We start from the raw sequence: 18523 nt of genomic DNA on the forward strand, positions 1-18523 counted from the left end.
GGTGCTGACAACACCAAGGTCCAGGGTTCAATCCCTGTACTGGCCAACTGCCAAAAAAAAATAAAAATGCTGGGTTTTGTTTGGGGTTGTGTTTAATCTGTAGATCACCTTGGGAAGAACTGACATCTTGACAATATTGAGTTTCCCTATCCACGAACGTGCAATATCTCCCCATTTATTTAGTTCTTTGATATCTTTCATCAGAGTTTTGTAGTTTTCCTCATATTGTACATATTTTGTTAGATTTACACCCAAGTATTTCTCTTTTTTTGGTGCTAATGTAAATGGTAATGTGTTCTTAATTTCAGGCTATTCTGCATTGTTTCTTTTCTGAAGGAAAAACTGTAAAAACTCTGACTCCCTTGGCTGGTGTGGAGCGAAGATCTGAGGGTCAGCACAGTAGCAGCCATTTGGGGAACATGTGGGGACAGCCTGAAGCTATGGGATGCAAGGTGGGGGCACTATAGGGAGACTGAAGACTAAGAGAAACCTCGTGAAGTCCTTGGTGTGATGGTTTGAACTGCTGGATCAAACTTTGCCTTGAAGGAATTCAACCTCTGGTCTGTTCTAGCAAATGAGTAATATTTTCCCTTTTGGGTTTACACCGTTTGAGTTGGGTTTTCTGTTACTTGAATGTGCAAGCCTCCTAACTACTACATTATCCCCTTTCTTTCTATCCTCTGAGCCTCAAATTCTGTCCCATCTCCTCCACGAAGCCACAGGAATCCCAGGAGTTGCTCCTCTGGCCTTACCTTCCAGCACAGTGAGGGACAGGGTCGGTGGGGGCACAGGACCGGGGGTCCCTCGGGGTCATCGCTGGTGGTACCTGCACAGTCCTCATAGAAGAGGTGCAGGTAAGAGCGGACTCCATACCACTTGCCATCCTCCACGTTGGGGCCACGGCTGCAGCCACAAGAACGATCACAGCTCAGCATCATGGATCCCCAGGGGGCTGGCGAGGTACAGCTGACAGAGGGAGGGGTCAGTGAGATCTGCCCATGGGGACCCCCACCCCCTCTGAATCTTTGTGCCCCACCCACTACGCTTCCCACTCTAGACACCCCACACTCATAGCACAGCATGGCCTTCTTGAATCCTAGCCCACCTTTCCTTAAGTACACTGTGAATGAGCCAGTGTACTGAAGTGCTTAACCAGGGCCTGGCAATCGTAGGTATCAATAAATGTGCGTGTTTATTACTCTGGAGGCCACCCAGTGACTGGAACTGTCGGCTCCAGAACCTGGCTGCCTGGATTAGAATGCCGGACCCAAGACTAAGGGCTGTGTGACCTTCGACAAGGACATTCACCCCTCTGAGCCTCAGTTTCCTCATCTGTAAAACAGGGCTAATCATTATACCTGTTTCATATAGTTATTGTGTCTGGTACTATGAAATGGTAGCTGTTGTGATTTTTACTGTAATTTCCTTCCTTCCTCCCTTCCTTCCTTTCTTTTTGGCAGCTGGCTGGGTTATAATTTCTTTGTTATTATTTTCATGCTGAACTTTTTGGGTTTCTGAGTTCCATGTCTGGAGTGAGAGATTCTTGTCCCCTCCCACCTCCTCAAAATCTCACTGCCTTTCAGGGCCCCTCCTGAGGTAATTGTCATTGCTGACACTTATCCAATCAGGTCAGAGTTACCAAGCTGCAAGGCCCTAAAAGGTCCCTTCCTAGGGTTGCCTCTCCACAACCTCCAAGTTCCAAGAAATTTTGATTCCACAGGAGGTGAAAGTCAGGGGCCCTCAGGATTGGGGGCTCTTAGGCTTAAGGGCTCTTAGATTTCCAGAGAAACCTACTTAAGAACTCTTCTCACAAAAGGGGACACTAAGATCTTGGGAATAGAAGGTACTTGTGTATCCACACACGGGTAGTGCTAAAACCAAAGCAAGGAGGCACTGGGGAAGGACTAGGCCTCTGCCTCCGCCCCCCCCCCATGATGGGTCAGTAGCTTCAAACGAAGTAAAACAATGTGCTTGTTTTGAAGGTAAGACAAATCTCTAGCTCCCTGTCACTGCCAATCAGATGTGGCCCTCAAATCCCTGTGTAGAAGACTCACCAGCACACACATACACACACAGCACAGGGAAACACGCAGACACACACACACAAACCACAGAGACATACCAGGACAGGCACACAGACACGCCACACAAACAGACGTGTAAACACACAGATATAGAGACACACGGATGTAGACACACACACACACACACACACACACACACACACACTGCTGCGAGTGCTTCTCGGAGACCTGTGGAACCATACAAGCGTGCAGGACTGCTGTCAATAAATGTCCACCCCTCTCATGGGAAAGAAGAGGAAACAAGTGAAAAATGAAAAAAACGTGACAAAGAATGGGAAAAGGCAGGGGCTGAAAGCGAAAGACTGACAGAGGAAGGGGGGGCAGAGGTCTGAAGGGCAGGAGCTCCCGCGAGGGGGCGGGGCCGGGCTCTGCGGAGGGCGTGGCCAGTGCGGTACCGCCCCCGCCTGAGGGGCCCGGGGGGCAGTCGGAGCCTCAGTGCAGCGACCATTGCTTAAAGACCCCAGGTGAGGGGCTGGGGAGGAGGCTCAGGGACCATTGGCCTGGATCCGCTCCTCCCCTCGAATTCACTGCTCCCTCCCTCTCCCCCATGTGGATATAACCACTCAATCCTGCTGATGCTCGAGTCGGAAGGTGACCTTGACAGTGCCTCCGCCTCCCACTTTAGAGTGGCAGCGAGGATGTCTAAGGAAGGAGACAGGAGTCTGAGGACCCTGCGTCATCCCCGGAGGAGGGTTGCCATGGGAACCGCTAGGGAGGCGTTCCTAGCCGCAGAGGGGAGGAGCCTGTGGGAAGGGAGCAGTAAGAGGAGGGGGCTGCGTTGTGCGAGGGGTGGAGACTGCGGCGGAAGAGGCGAGGGGAGGGAGGCGCACGCGAAGGTGACAGGCGAGGCCTGAGGATGGATCAGGCCTCTGCACGGCCTCACTCAGTTCTCCTTCCCAGACCCCCGGGCCCGCCCACTCCGGCGTCCGGCGCTGCCCCGGCGGGAGGAAGGGGAGCCCTCCTGGGGGGTTGGCCAGGGAAACCAGGCCATTTCCCCTCCCGCCCCCCTCCATCCCCACCGCACCCGTCTTTCTGACCGGACCCCCGTCCCCTTGTCGAGATTAACTGCGTCCTTTCGCCTAGAGGGAAACTGAGGCAGAGAGGGTCGGAATGGATTTTTAGTGACCGGCGTGGGGGGGTCCTGTCCTTTGAAGCCTCTGCCCAGCCTATCCACCCTGAGGTGTCAAGGGGAGATGGGGCTGATGCTGCCTCCGCCGCCTGCCACTTCCCCTGCACCTCACCTCCCGACCCGAGGCTCAGGCGCAGCCGTCCCGCCCCAGGGGGATTTGGGCAGAGGGTGGGGGTTCTCCGCAACCCAGGAGAGGGCGAGCGGGGCTCGGGCCGCGCGTGGAGCGGGGACTGAGCTCACCTCTCTGCCTGCTGTATCCGCCGAGCCAGCGAGCGGACAGGAGCGGGAGCGGAGCAAAAGCGGGTTCGGTTCGCGCCTGCGCCGCAGTCCGGGGCGGGGGTGATAAGGGGGCGGGAGGAGCAAGGGGACGCCGGCCAGTCTCAGGAGCTGGCTCTGCAGATGGCGGCCCCTGCGGCTCCCAGAACCCCGGTCCCCTTCCAGGGTTCCCTTCTCTCTCTCAGACCTCAGGCCCCTCACAGAGACCCCATCCCCTCCCTGGGCCCCAGTCCCGCAAACTTCTCACCGAGGCTCCCATCACTCCCTCAATTCCCCACTCCTCTCGCTGAAGACCCTTCCCCTCGCTGAGCCTTCTCCTCCTCACTGTATCTTCAGTCCCTTCTCTAGGTCTCCATCCCCCACAGAGAGCCCCCATCCCAGTATAGAAACCCGCCTCTCCTGCTGAGTCCCCACCCTCTTCACGGATTCCCATCTCTCTCTCTGAGCCCCCACCCATCACTGAGCTGCCCCACTCCCTCACTGGGTCCCTACAAGGAAGTCCTCTCCCCCTTGCATCAGGAGACCCTTATTGCTCACTGAAGCCCTCGCCCTCTTACTGAGTCCCCCATCCTCTCTCCATCCTCTTTTCCAAAGATGAGTTCCTGCCCCTTGCTAAGGATCAGTCCCCCGTACCTTAAAAGGCAGTTGGGGTGGGTAGGAGTTGGGAGAGAAGCGACTCACCCTTTCCCCTATGGAAGGAGCCAGTGAGACAGCCTCCCTTGTTCTCTCTCCAAACTTACCCCCAGTTCTGCCCTGGGGTGCGTGCCAGCTGCCCATGTTCCCAAAGAGTCAGCCTTTGCCAGGCAGTTGCACCTACTACAAGACTTGTCATGTGCTGTCAGCCTTGGTTTTATCCCATGTTTGCTCTGTGGTCTTGGGAAGGTCGTTGCACCTCTCTGAACTTCTTCAGGCACCATTGCACAAACATGCCTTCAGGCCTTGAGCATCCATTCTGTCTCTCCTTGTGCTAGGGGCTGGGGACACAGGAATGAGTGAGCTCTGCAAGATGGGCACTCATCTTTCTTGTTCACTGCTGTATTTCCAAGCTTGGCACTGAGTAGGCAGCTCAATAAATATTTACTGAACACAGACTAATAACAGTGGCAGACATGTGATGCTCATTATGTGCAAAGGGCTTGTTTAAGTGCCTTATAGGTACTACCTACTCATTTAATTGTGTGTGTGTGTGTGTGTGTGTGTGTGTGTGTGTGTGTAGGTGAGAGGTGGAAGGAACTCCTGTAGCTCAAAACCAGAGGCCTTGGTTTTGTGGTGACAGGAGATGAAACTGGAGAGGCAGGCAGAAGTGAGACCTTGCAGGGCCTCATAAGCCAAGGTAAGGAGTTTGGACTTCAACCCAAGAGTAGCGGGGAGTCATGGAAGGGTTGTAAAGAGGGGAGGGATGTGATCCGATTTGCACTCTGAAAAGATCCTCTGGCTGCCATCTAGGAGAACAAGAGGAAGGGCATAAGAGTGGCAGCAAGAGTCCAGGGTGGAGGCTCTAGATCAGAGAAAACCGTGTTTTGGCCAAGTGGATGCACAGAGAGATGAATTGGTTCAAGAGATGTTAGGGTTTAAAATGAACTACAGGAATAGCAAAGGTTGTCAACAATCTGAGGTGACTTTAAAACACAGCTGCAAATTCTTTAGCACACCTCTATGGAGAGGTGGGATCTGTGTACCCTCTCTGAATCTCAGGCAAAGGATGGCTGCTTCAACCCACAGATTACAGCGGAAGTGGCACTCTGACTTCCAAGACTAAGGCATAAAAGGACATGCAACTTCCACTGAAATTCTAGCTCCTGGAGCCCGGAGGCACCATGCAAGAAGCTTGTCAACCTTGAGGCTGCTATGCTGTGAGGAAGCCAAGACCACATGGAGAGGCCAAGTGAAGGCACCACAGTCTCAGCTGAGCTTAGCCTTCATGTCATCCCGGTTCAGGCAGCAGACTACTGAGGGAAGACGCAGCCAGATGATTCCCACCTTCAGCCATTCGAATCAGCCTTCACATCTTCAAGTCTTCCCAGCTGAAACCTCAAACGTTGTGGAGCAGAGAGAAGCCAGCCCTACCATGCCCTGCCTGAATTCCTGACACAGAACCCACAAGCATAATAAAATGGTCGCTGTGTTATACCACTAGGTTTGGGGGTCTTTGTTATGCACTAATAGATAACTGGAACACAACTTAATGTTCTATCAACGGAAGACAAGTTATACAAATTATAGTACATTTGTATCTACCTGTGGAATATTATGTAGCCATTTTTTAAAAAAGGAATTAGTTCTATAGTTATTGATATAAAACAGACTTCAAGGGCCAGCCCGTGGCTCACTTGGGAGAGTGTGGTGCTGACAACACCAAGTCAAGGGTTAAGGTGGTGTCATCAGCACCATGCTCTAACCAAGTGAGCTAACCTGCCAGCTCCTTCACTTTTCACCGTACGCCTCTGTATTGGTTATCTATTGCTTGTGTAAGAATCTAGGTGAGAGATAATGAAGGATTGAAGTGGGCAGGAGAAATGAAAAGGAGAGTGCAGGTCTGAACATTATCCACAAAATAAAGTTGGCATTACTTGGTGACTAGGAAGTGAGGGCAGTGTGAGAGAAAGGGAGAGAGGATGCAGAATGACTGTCATGCTTCCAGGTCGAGAGAGTGATGCTCTCATCAACAGAGATGGAGAGGGCCAGCCTGTGGCTCACTTGGGAGAGTGTGGTGCTGACAACACCAAGTCAAGGGTTAAGATCCCCTTAACAGTCATCCTTAAAAAAAAAAGAGAGAGAGAGATAGAAAATATAAGAGGTGGAGCCAAGCTGGGGAGAAGCTGATGCCCTTATCTTTTGGCAGAGCTGAATGGCACTGTCCAGGAGGTGGCTGGACATAAACATCTGGAGTCAGGGGCAAGGTCTTGGCCTTAGATACAGTGTAGGGAATTGACTAGTTGAACAAACAATAAGGGAATGTAAAAGCACACTAATTGAGAAGTCCAGGGACCTGTCCAGCTTCAGGCATGGCTTGATCCAGCTGTTCAGGAATCTTTCTCTTTATGTCTTGGCTCTGCTCTCCTCGGTGTGGCTTAACTGTCAGGCAGACTCTCCCCATATGGTGGCAAAATGGCCACCTCCTTCAAGTTTAACTATTGAGAAAAGAATTCCTATTTTCCTATAGTTTCAAAAGAGCCCTGACATTGATTTTCCTTGCCCCTAGTTGGTTAATGTGTGGTTTACTGAACCCATCAGTGTGCCTCTGATTGGCTTGGTTACTTGCTCACCCTTTGGAAGGAGTGGAGTGCTTAGTCCATAAGAAACTCTTGGATTGAGAGTGCTACTGAGGGCAGTTCCCTAAAGGGAAATTGAAATACTGTTACTGTAAGAAAGGGCAATGGATACAGAGCTGGCAAAAACCAATGGCATTGAGATAAAGGGAGCTCAGGTCAGAACTCTGAGGAACCCCTTTGCTATGGACTGAATGTATGTGTCCCTCCAAAATTCATATGTTGAAGTGCCAAGGTGATGGTATTTGGAGGTGGGGCCTTTGGGAGGGATTAGAGCCCTTATAAGAGGAGACCTGAGAGAGCTTGCTTCTCTCTCTGCCCTCCATCATTTGAGGCTACCAGAAAACAGCTGTCTGCAAACCATGAGGCAGGCCCTCACCTGCACACAGAATGGAATCTGCTGGCACCTTGACCTTGGACTTCCCAGCCTCCAGAACTGAGGAACAGATGTTGTTGTTTGAGCCCCTCAATCAGTGATAACTTATAGCAGCTCAAGCAGACTGACACCTCTGTGCCAGTTATCTGTGGCTGCATAACAAACCACTCCAAAAGCACTCATTTTTATCATCTTTCACTGGGTCAAAAATTTGGGAAGGGCTTACCTGGGTGGTTCTGCTTTGGGATCTCTTCTATAGTTGCAGTCAGACTATGGCTGGAGCCAGAGCAGCACGGAGCTGGAGCAGCTGGAGCTGGCTGGGCATCCCTGGCTCTTCATACAGTCCCAAAGCCTTTCCATGTGGCCTCTCTACATGAGGCAGTTTGGGTTTCTCACAGCATGGCAGCCTCAGGGTGGTGACTCTTTTTACACTGTGGCTCAGGACTCCAATGAGCCAGGTTGTGTTGCCTCAGAAGTCACCACAGGATCATACTACACTAGTCCATCAGTCGACCAGTCACTAAGGCTAGCCCAGATTCAAGGGGAAGGAACATAGATTCTGTCATTCAGTGGGAGGAGTGTTAAAGATTTATGGACATGTTTTAAAACTTCCACACCACATTGGAAGAGGTTGGGGAGGAGGAAGAACCAGAGAAGCATCCAAAGAGATGGTGGGTGGTGGTTGCAGGTGAGAATCTGGGGTGTGTACATTCTCATGCATGTGTGTGTTGGGGTAGGGGTGCATTGTGTCACAGAGACCAAAGGAACACATTTTCAAGGAGGGTCTGCTCAGCATTTTTAAATGCATTAGAGGCACATAGCAATACAACAAGTCTTAGATTTGGCAACAAGGGGGCCTTGGCCTGGAGGATTTAGGGTGTGGTGGGAGAGGAGGCCAGATTGTAATGGGTGGAGAGGCGATGGGGGACAGGGAAGTGAGGAGGTGGGGGCTCTCTGTGGAGTAGTTTGAAGAAAGTGTGTTTGTGTTAGGTGAGGAGAGGCTACACCATAGACAGAGCAAGAGGGGATTTGAGAGAGACTGATGATATTAGAGGGGGATGGATGAGTTCATGAAGGTGATGGGAAAGGATGAAGTCAAATGTACAGGGGGATGAGCCAGCCTTGAGCCAGCAAAGGCGAGATCCCGTATCCTCTGAGATCCTGGGAAAGAGAGGAAGATGGCCAGTAAGAAGAGATATAGTGCAGTGGTTGTGAGTTGAACTCCGGAGTCATATACAGGTTTGAAACTTGGTTCTGCCACTTGCTGCTTCCATGATTTAACCAGTCTGATCCTCAGTTTCCCTAACTGTAAAATGGAGATAATATAAGTTGCCTCTCAAAGGGTTGAAAAGAGTGAAATAAGATGTGTATATAAGGCACTTATCAAAGCACTTGGAACAGAGTTAAAAACTCAATAAATTATTGTGGTTACGATTCTTGTTACATTTGTTTAAAGGTGAGTAGAGTAGGAAGTTGAGTGACATGACCCTGAGAGACTGTATGATCTTGAGAAAAACTAGAGGCATCATCTATTAAGAAAGAGGAAGGTTTTAGTTCAACAGGAGGCTGAAAAAGGGTAGTGAAGCAGACACAACAAGCCACACATTGTATGATTCCATTTATACAAAACATCCAGAGTCAGTAAATCCATAAAATCAGAAAACAAATTAATGGTTGCCAGGGAAAGGGAGAAATGAGGATTTCCTGCTTACTTGGTTTCTCTTTGGGGGGATAAAAGTATCCAGAAACTAGATAGTGGTGATGGTTGTAGAACATTGTGAATATACTAAATATTACTCATGGTAATTTTATGTTATGTGTATTTTTACCATGATTTTTTTTTTCTTTTGCAGTTGGCTGGTATTGGGATCCAAACTCTTGACTTTGGTGTTACCATAATGCTTTCTAACCACCTAAGCTAACTGGCCATCCTTTGCTACCATTTTAAATAAGGATAGTAAAGATTTGGAACAACAAATAATAACAATATGATGATGATGGTGGAATATGCCAGAATAATTAATTGTTCCAATAAGCTCATAAAATAGGAATTATGATAATTCCCATTTTATAGATGATAAACTCTGGGTCTTGGGACACCATTCAGTCATGATATAGCAGAATCTGAATTTGCTCTGATGGCCCTGAGGTCATGATCTGTGGAGACAATCATCTATGAGTCACATCTAACCATGGGTGAGACTTTCTTTGGAAGTGTCAGAAGTGGGAGAGAAGAAGAAGGCTGCTGGGTTGGAGTTCCCCTAGACAGGTGGTGCAAAAAGAGGAGGTGAAGAGAGATGCAGAAAGAAGGGGAGAGAGCACATCCCGTCGTGAGCCTCAGAATGGATCCTGGCTCAGTGGGGAAGAATGCCAAGGCAGCCCAGGAGGGGAACAGATGGATCTGGAGAAGGTGCAGGGATTCCCGACTGAGCAGCTCAATGAAGTCCAAAAATAGATGGGAAGGAAGGGAGTCTGAGGTCAGTGTATGGAACCCTGTAGTTAAAGATTTCAAATGTGGAACCTTGTTTGAGATGAGAAGTTCTCAGTCAGTACCGTCCAATAGAACTTTCTGCAAAGACAAACATGTTCCACATCTGTGCTGCCGCTACAGGAACCACTGGCCATATTTGGCTATTGAACATTTGAGATGTGGCTAGTGCAACTAAGGAACTAAATTTTACATTTTAATTACTTTTAATGTAAGTTTAAATAGCTACATCCTGCTAGTGGCTACCATATTGGGCAATGAAGCGTCAGTGGAACAAAACTTTTTCCCAAGGCCCAACTTTGGCCATGACTACAACCGTCTCAGACCTCTCCCATCCAGCCCCATTCACCCAGTGTTTGTGCCCTGCCCCTAGTGGTCTCTTCTCTACACTGCAACCACAATGAACTCAAAAGTGTAAGTCATGGGGGAAAAGTATTTGGTGGGTACAGAGTTTCAGGGTTGCAAGATGAAAAATTTCTAGAGCTCCGTTGCACAATAATATGAATATACTTACTACTGAACTGTACACTTAAAAATAATTAAGATGGTGCATTTAATGTTATGCATTTTTTACCACACACACATAAGCATAAGTCAGATTCTTTCATTCCCCTGCTCGAAACCCTCTAATGACATCTCATCTTCCTCTGGGTAAAAGGAAAAGACTATAGTGAGTTAAAGATGGCCACAAACTCTTTGTCACTCTGCCCTTTGAGAGTTGGAGTTTATCTCCTCCCCTTAAATCTGGGTTGGCCCAATAGAATATGGTGGAAGTAATGCTGTGCCAGTTCTGGACCTTGCTTTCAAGAGGACAAGCTTCCTCTTCCTCTGTCTTGGAACGCTTACTTGTGAGATGCTCCCCGTTGGACCCCAGTCCTCAGGCTGAAGAAGCCCAAGCCACAAGGAGAAGCCACATGTAGGTGCTCCAGTTGACAGCCCAGCCAAACTTGAAGCCCACAGCCAGCAGCAATTACTGTGTTGAATAGCATCATGTGAGTGAGTCGTCTGGGCTATTCCAGCCCACTTGAGTCCTCAGAGGACATCATGTGAGCAGGAAGACAGTACCACTGAATCCCAAGAAACCACAGAATCTTGACAGATAATAAAGTAGTGTTGTTTTAAGCTGCTAAGTTGTAAGATGGTTTGCTATGCAGCAATAGATATCCAAAAACAGTCCTTATTGTGGTCGATAAGACCTTAGTTGATGCCCCCTCCCTGCCAACCTCCCTGCCAACCTTACTTACCTTTCTGATCTTGTCTTCTATTCTTTCTCTCATACTGGACTCCAGTTACACTGACCTCCTTGCTGTTCCTTGAATGAACTAAGCACATCGGGAAAACTCCTATCTCAAGGCTTCAGGGTCTTTGCACTTATTTTTTTCTCTGCCTTTGTTGCTTTTTCTCCATATTTCTATGTAGCTAGATTTTTGCTTTATTCAGATCTCTGCTCATATGTCACATTATCAAAGAAGGTTTATTTAAACACTGGAGTAGAGACTTGGACTACTCACAAAATTTCCATGTGCTTCATATAGATTTCCCAGTCCCCTTGGAGTTAGGCAAAGCCATGTGGTTAGTTCAGGCCAAGGAGCCATGAACAGAGTGATACATGTCACTTCTGGCCCAAAGCATTCATTCTAGTTGCATTTGCTGCATAATAAACCACCTTAAAACTTAGTGACTTGAGACTACAACAACCATTATTTTGCTCACAAATCTGCAATTTAGGCCAGCCTCGGTAGGAAGGCTCAAATCTGCTCCATTTGGCAGTAGCTGGGGTGGCTTGACAGGGGACTGGAAAGATCCACTTCCAAGATGGCTTGCTCACATGGCTGGCAAGTTTGTGATGACTGTTAGCTGGGAGCTCAGCTGGAGCTGAGAGCTGGGGGCCTCAGTTCTTCTCCAAGTGAGATTCTCCACAGTTTCTCAAATTTCCTCACAGCCAGTGGCTGGATCCCAAGAATGAGTATCCCAAGAAGAGGAGTTGAAAACTGCAAGTTTCCTAAAGCCAGAGTCTAGAAATGGTACAGTATCACTTCCATTCTATTGGTCACAGAGGCCACATTCAAGGGGAGGAGACATGCTCCCTAACTCTTGGTAGAAGAAATATCAAATAATTTAGGGGCCACGTTTGAAAACTGCTACTGCATTTAAGAGCTGGTGTATGAGTTACCTTTTCTCCTACCATAGCAATTGTGGAAGCTACATGTTGACATGGTGGATCAGAAGATGGAAGCAGATTGGATTGCTGAGTCACTGGGTCAAGGACAGCAGCTCTGGAGAGTCACAATATCAGAATATGTTTAAGTAAGAAATAAACTTTGTTGTGTTAATACACTGATATTTCACAGTTCACTTGTTACTATGTCATAATCCAGCCTATCCTGATTGATAAAGAAATTGGTACCAGGAGTAGGGTACTTATGTAACCAAAACCAAAATATGCAGTGATGACTTAGAAGTTGAGACGGCAGGTAGGAAACCTGGGACGCCTTGCTACGCAAAAAAAAAAAAAAAAAAAAAAAAAAAAAAATTGGTATATCTTTTACTACAGTAACTTGGAAAGCAGACTATATGGGAACCTTTGGCTGTGTTTGTCAAAATATTCAAGAGAGATATAAGCTCAGAAAAGAACTGGCTTGTCAGGGCTGGTTAAGTTCACTTGGTTAGAGCGTGGTGCTGACAAGACCAAGGTCAAGAGTTGGGATCCCCGAACTGGCTAGCCGCCCAAAAAAGGAAAAAAAAAATTTTTTTAGCTTCCTCTCTATTGATTAAAGTACCTCAGGGCTAAAATCAATTAAAGTAGGAGACTGGATTTTTAAAAGCTTTTAGTGAAAAACACTCTGTAAAACATTTCTGATGGATAAAATGATTCAGGGCCAAGATCACATTAGAGGTGCTTTTTGCCACCTGCTATTCTTGATAGCTGCCATTAAATTGAGAGAGAACTCTGGGATAAGAAGGCAAAGAAATAAAGCAGACCAAAGGACAATGTATTGAAAAGTACTCTGGGTGTGGTTTTAGTACATGGGACAACTAGAGGTAAACTGATAAGAAACCTGAGTTTTTGAGAAAATTGTACTGCCAAAGAAATCACAAGCCTGGGCTAAAAAGCCTGTGACTTTTAGGCTGTGGCTTTTTTAGGTCTCAGAATGATCCCAGTCACCTTATACCCAGGAAGATAGCTGCTATCAACAACAACAGAAACAGAAAATAACAAGTGTTGGTGAGGATGTAGAGAAGTTGGAACCCACGTGAATTGTTGGTGATAGTGTAAAATGGTGCAGCCTCCATGGAAAACAGTATGGTGATTCCTTGAAAAATTAAAAAATAGACTTACCATATGATCCAGCAGTTCTACTTTTGGGTATATGCCCAGAAGAAATGAAAGCAGTGACTCTTGAAGAGATATTTGCACACCAATGTTCATAGCAACATTATTCACAATAGCCAAAAGGTGGAAGCAACTCAGTGTCTGTTTACGGATGAATGGATAAACAAAATGTGGTACACCCGTGCAATAGAATATTATTTGGTCTTAGAAAAGAAGGAAATTCTGGCTCACTTGTTTCAAGCATGGTGCTGATAACACCAAGGTCAAGGGTTCAATCCCTGGACTGGCCAGCTAAAAAGGAAAAAAAAAAAAAAAAAAAAAAGAAGGAAATTCTGACACATGCTACAACATGGATGAACCTTGAGAACATTATGCTGTGTGAAATAAACCAACCACAAAAAGAAAAAGACTGTATGATTCCACTTATATGAGGCATCTAGAGTAGTCAAAATCATAAGACAGAAAGTAGAATGGTGGTTGCCAGGGGCCAGGGGAGGTGGGGTCTGGGGAGTTATTGTTTAATAGGTACAGAGTTTCAGTTTTGCAAGATGAAGAGTTCTGGAGATGGCTGCTGGTGGTGGTGGCACAACAATGTGACCATACTTAATGCCACTAAGCTGTACACCTAAAGATGGTTAAGATGGCAAAATTTGTTATGTGTATTTTACCACAAATTTTTTAAATTATCAAATGTTTTTTTAATAATTATCCTAGGGCCCCCAACAATTTATAGGCAGGAATGGACTGAGAAAACTGTACACCCCCAAGGAGCAAGAGGTACTTCTGAGCCTTGTTACCTTCCAGTGGTTTCTTCACTCCTTCCCTGCTCTGCAGAGCTGACCTCTGTCTTCCCTAGCCTATCCTGACTGATATGACCACATCTAAAATGGTAGCCCCTCCTCACACTTTATCCCCTTCACTACATGACATATCTCACATATATATGTTTATTTACTGTGTGTTTCCATCTACTAGAGTGTAAGCTCTATGAGGGCAGTGTGAAAGTTAATTCTAGGTGTCAACTTGGTTAGATGAAGGAATGCTGAGAAACCTAGTAAAGCTATCTTTATAGGTGTGTCCATGAGGGTGTTGCCAGCAGAGATTAGTATGAGAGTCTGAGTGGACTGGGTGGGAAAGACCCACCCTCAATGTGGGTGGGAACCATCCAATCCTCTGGGGGTCCAGAGAGAACAAAAGACGTAGGAAAGAGGTGAAGCTCTCTCTCGATCTGCTGTAGCTGGGATACACTCTTCTCTCCTGTCCGTGGACATCAGAGCTCGAGACTCTTCAGCTTTTGGGTTCCAGGATTTACACCAAGGACACCATCAGCTTCCCTGGTTTTGAGGCCTTTGGACTTGGACTGAGCCACGCTACCAGTGTCCAGTTTGTAGATGGCCTATCGTGGGACTTTTCTTCATAGTCACGTGAGCTAATTCCCCTAATAAATCCCTCTCATATAATTATAACATATCCTATTGATTCTGTCTCTCTGGAGAACCCTGACTAATACAGGCAGGGACTGTGTCTGTTTTATTCATTAACGAATCCCCAATCCCTAGGACAGCGCCTGTCACATGGAAGGTGCTCAGTAGAGGTCTATTGCAAGAGTAAATAATTTTAACATTGGAAGCAAACATGTACAAGAGAAGAGGTAAAGACCTAAGGAGCACATAACAGGTAATCACAAACTGAAATAAAAGCCAGAGAGGTCAGGCAGCTTCTCCAAGTCACACAGCAAATCCTCCATGGACCTCAAACACAGGTCTCTTTCTATTTTGGGTTTGTATCCAGGTCTCCAAAGAGACCCTTGACCTTGGGCTTTTTTGGAAAAGAAAAAGCAGAACTTGACATTTAGTTAAAAGGAAACCCTGAAAACAGCTGAGGGTGAGAAATTGGGTTGCTAAGAAACCCCCAAGGAAGGAGGAGAGGGTTGGCATCCATTGCTAGGCAACCTAGACGAAGCTAGACAGGCAGTTTTGGCTACAAACACCATTCTCCTTCCTTTTCATAGGCTTCTGAATGTCAGACGAGGTATCCTCTTACAGACTTCTATTCCAACCACTTAATAGTACAGATGGGAAAACTGAGGCCTGAAAAGGCAAGGTGATTAGCCCAAGGTCCATCCAATTCCTCAACAGAAGCAAAGACAAATGGCATGGGGGGGCGTTGTCACTGGGGTGTAGGCTGGTGTGTCTAAGGCAGAGTTTAAGGGTAGAGCTGGTACCTGAAGATGAATCTATAAAAGAGTGAAGGAGTCAACTGCAAAAGATCTTGAATGCCAGGTCAAGAACTTTAGACTTTATCCTGAGGGTAATAGGGAGCCATCGAAAGTTCTCAGCAGTGGTCAGGTTTGGATTTTAAAAGCCCCTCGGGCTGCAGTGTGGAGACTCAGGATAAAGTTCAAACACCTTCCAGGCCCTTCCTGCTCTTGCTCAGCTACCTCATGTCTCCTCACCAGCCTCTCCAGTCAGTCAGCTTCTGTGTCAGCACCCTTGCTGAGTCTTTCCATTGGCTGTTGCTGGTGTTTGAAAAGTTCTTGCCTTCACCTGAATCTGCCTCATCCTACTGTTCCAGTTATTATTGCTTCATAACCAACTACCCTAGAACATAATAGTGTGCATAACTACCATTTAATTTTGCTCATGGATTCTGTGAGGATGGCTTGTCTCTCCTCCATGATGGCTGGGCCTCAGCTGGGACAACCCTCCAACAGCTGGGCGTGACTTGAATGACTGAGGGCTGGAATCATCTGGAGGTTTCTAAACCCACATGTCTGGTGCCTGGGCTCCCACTGTCAACTGGAGCACCTCCACACAGTCTCTCCATGTGACTTGAGCTTCTTCACAGCATGACAGTCTTGGAGTTGTTGGCCTTCCAGGCTCAGGGTGACTTAGCCTTGGAAATCCTGCCGCATCACTGGCGTTGCATCCTATCTGTTACAAGTGGATCGTGAAGGCCAGCCAAGTTTCAAGGGGAAGAAAATTTAATGGAAGAATGTTGAAGCACTTCTAGCCATGTTCTAAAATCATCACAACTTACTGAGGTTTCAGACCATAGCTTAAACATCACCTCCTCTAGGAGGTGACCTGCCCACGCAGGTCTAGGTTAAATGCCTCCTGTGTTCCCCCAAGACTCACTGTCTATCACCATGAAAGCATTTCCATCCCTATATTTATGTGTCTTTCTCCTCCTCAGACCTGTGAGCTCAGTGAGGACAAGCCATGTCTGACTTTTTCACTTTCATATGCCCAGCACCTAGCACACGGCCTGGCTAAGGCAGAACCTTAATACATGTTTGTAGAATGGGTGAGCAAATGAGTGACTGAATGCGCTAAGGCATGGAGCCCATCCAATGCAGAGGCCATTCCTTCCTTATGAAGCTTACTACATACTAATTGGAGAGAAATAAAAAATTAAAACTATATGTGATAAATGTCAGATAGTGATAAATGCTATTAAGAAAAACAAAGCATGGGGAGGGAGGTTGGGGATAATTGAGGGGATAATTGGGTGGGGGACACGGGGTATAATCACAATTTGTGATAATGGACGTGCTGCCAGTATGGATCTGGCTATCACATCTTAGGCACGAGTGGTGACAATTTGCTTTGTACCCCATGAATATTTATAACCAATAAAAACAAAACAAAACATTTAAAATAAATAAATAAATAGATAGATTTTTTTAAAAAAGCAAGACAGATGAGGCACTGGAAAATAGGGATGTGGCTGCATTTCATTCTTCACCCGAGTTCTAATCAAGAAATATGAGGGTACTTTTAAAAGTTCATGGAAAAATGGAATTAAAAGATAATGCACATCTTTCCATGAAAAAAAGAAAAAGAAAGAAAAGTAAGGGGATAGCATAAAGAGGGTGATACTTTATGTGGATGGTCAGGGAAGACAACTTTGAGGTGGTGACATGCAGCTGAGACCCGAAGGAAGTGAGTGAGTAAGCCAAGTGGGTATCTGGGGGAAGGGCATTTCAAGTACAGGGAACAGCATGTGCGAAGGGCCTGAGGTGGAAGCATGCTTGGCGGTTTTGAGGAACAGCAAGGAGGCCAGAGTGACTGCAGCATGGTGAGAGAAGAGAGAAGTGGTAGATGAGTTTCAGGGTGGGCCATAGGCCAGTTCTCATAGGACTTCACAGGCCATGCTGAGGACCTTGGCTTTTACTGAGATGGGAGCTATTGGAGGGTTTTGCACAGAGGCAGGACATGGTCCGATTTGTGGTTTAACCAGATCACTCTGGCTGTTAGGTGGACAATAAGACTGTGAGTGGGGCAAAGGCAAACACAAGGGGTGCAGTGTGGAGGCTGTTACAGAGTACCACTTGAGAGATGATGGAGGCTGGGACTAGGAGGGTGGCCATGGCAATGTAAGAAGTGGACGCAGGACCCATTTCCAAGGTCGAGCCAGCAGGATACAAGGGACATGAAGCTATGAGGAAGAGTCAGGATGACCGGAAGGGTTGGCCTTTTATTTCATATCAGATGTGAAGATGTGGGGTCGGGGAGCATTGTGGAAACAAGAATTCATTTTTAGACATGTCAAGTTTGAGGTGCTGATTAGACATCCCAGTGAAGATGAGAAAGAAGCTGATCTGGCAATGCTGGGGATGGAGATGGAGACTTGAGTCCTCAGCTACGATAAGCAGAATTCTAAGATGGCCCCCAAGATTCCAACCCCGGTGTACATGCCCTGCATAACCTCCTCCCCTTGAGTGAGGGCAAGACTAGTGAGTATGATGGATGTGACTCAGGATTAGGTTACCATATTTAGCTAAGGTGAAGGGATTTTTGCAGATGTAATTAAGGTCCTAAATTAGATGATTTTTAGTCAATAAAGAGGAAGATTTTCTTGGGTGGACCTGACCTGATTAGGGGAGCCTTTAAAAAGAGATCTTAAACTTTCTCTGAGCCGAGCGACTCCAAGCAGCAGAAAGATTGTCCTGCTGGCCTCACAGAATAAGTAGCAATGTCATGAGAGGGCTGGCAAGAACTTGGGAGAGGGCCATATAGCAAGAAACTGAGAAACTCTCAAGAATCAGGAGTGGCACCAGCTGATAGCCAGCGAAAAAACAGGGACCTCCATGTTATTATCACAAGGAACTGAATTCTACCCACAACCACGTTGAGTGTGGAGGAGCTCCAGATAGAACGCAGGCCAGACATCTCGGTTGTGGCTGTGTGCGATCCCTAGCACAAACCCAGCTAACGCATGTTTGGATTCCTGACCCATGGAGACTGTGAGATATTAAACGCATAGATAATCAATTTATGAGCATATCAGTACTCTTAAAGCCTTGGGACCAAGACGGCTGAAATTGCCCAGCCGAGGGACATGACCCAGCAATGAGTCAATGACTGCACAGACGTAGTGAGAGCGGAGTGGGAGTCAGTTCCATGGACTGGGACACACCCTTACCCTCACCACCAACGGCACAGTACTTTCTACTCCTCTTAGCCACTAGGTGTCCCCAGAGTCCCCATAAGCAGGTGTCTCTCCACCTTTCAGATCGGCATCAGAAACAAAAGGAACCAAAATAAGAGATGGTCTCTCTTGTA

General features: G+C 47.0%; 1 protein-coding gene across 1 annotated transcript in view; it reads right to left on the reverse strand.

The window, feature by feature from the left end:
• The window catches only part of NRSN2 (neurensin 2), a 7153-nt gene extending 3619 nt beyond the window's left edge, over window positions 1–3534 (reverse strand). Inside the window, exons 1-2 of the mRNA XM_008587696.1 lie at window positions 3454–3534; window positions 753–966 (exon numbers count right to left, since the gene is read on the reverse strand). Of these exons, the coding sequence (XP_008585918.1) occupies window positions 753–938 (186 nt within the window). The 5' untranslated portion in view covers window positions 939–966; window positions 3454–3534. The remainder of the gene's footprint in view (window positions 1–752; window positions 967–3453) is intronic.
• Between the last annotated feature and the right edge of the window lie 14989 nt (window positions 3535–18523).

This window comes from Galeopterus variegatus, unplaced genomic scaffold (genome assembly GCF_000696425.1).
Source record: "Galeopterus variegatus unplaced genomic scaffold, G_variegatus-3.0.2 Scaffold4500, whole genome shotgun sequence".
NCBI lineage: Eukaryota > Metazoa > Chordata > Mammalia > Dermoptera > Cynocephalidae > Galeopterus > Galeopterus variegatus.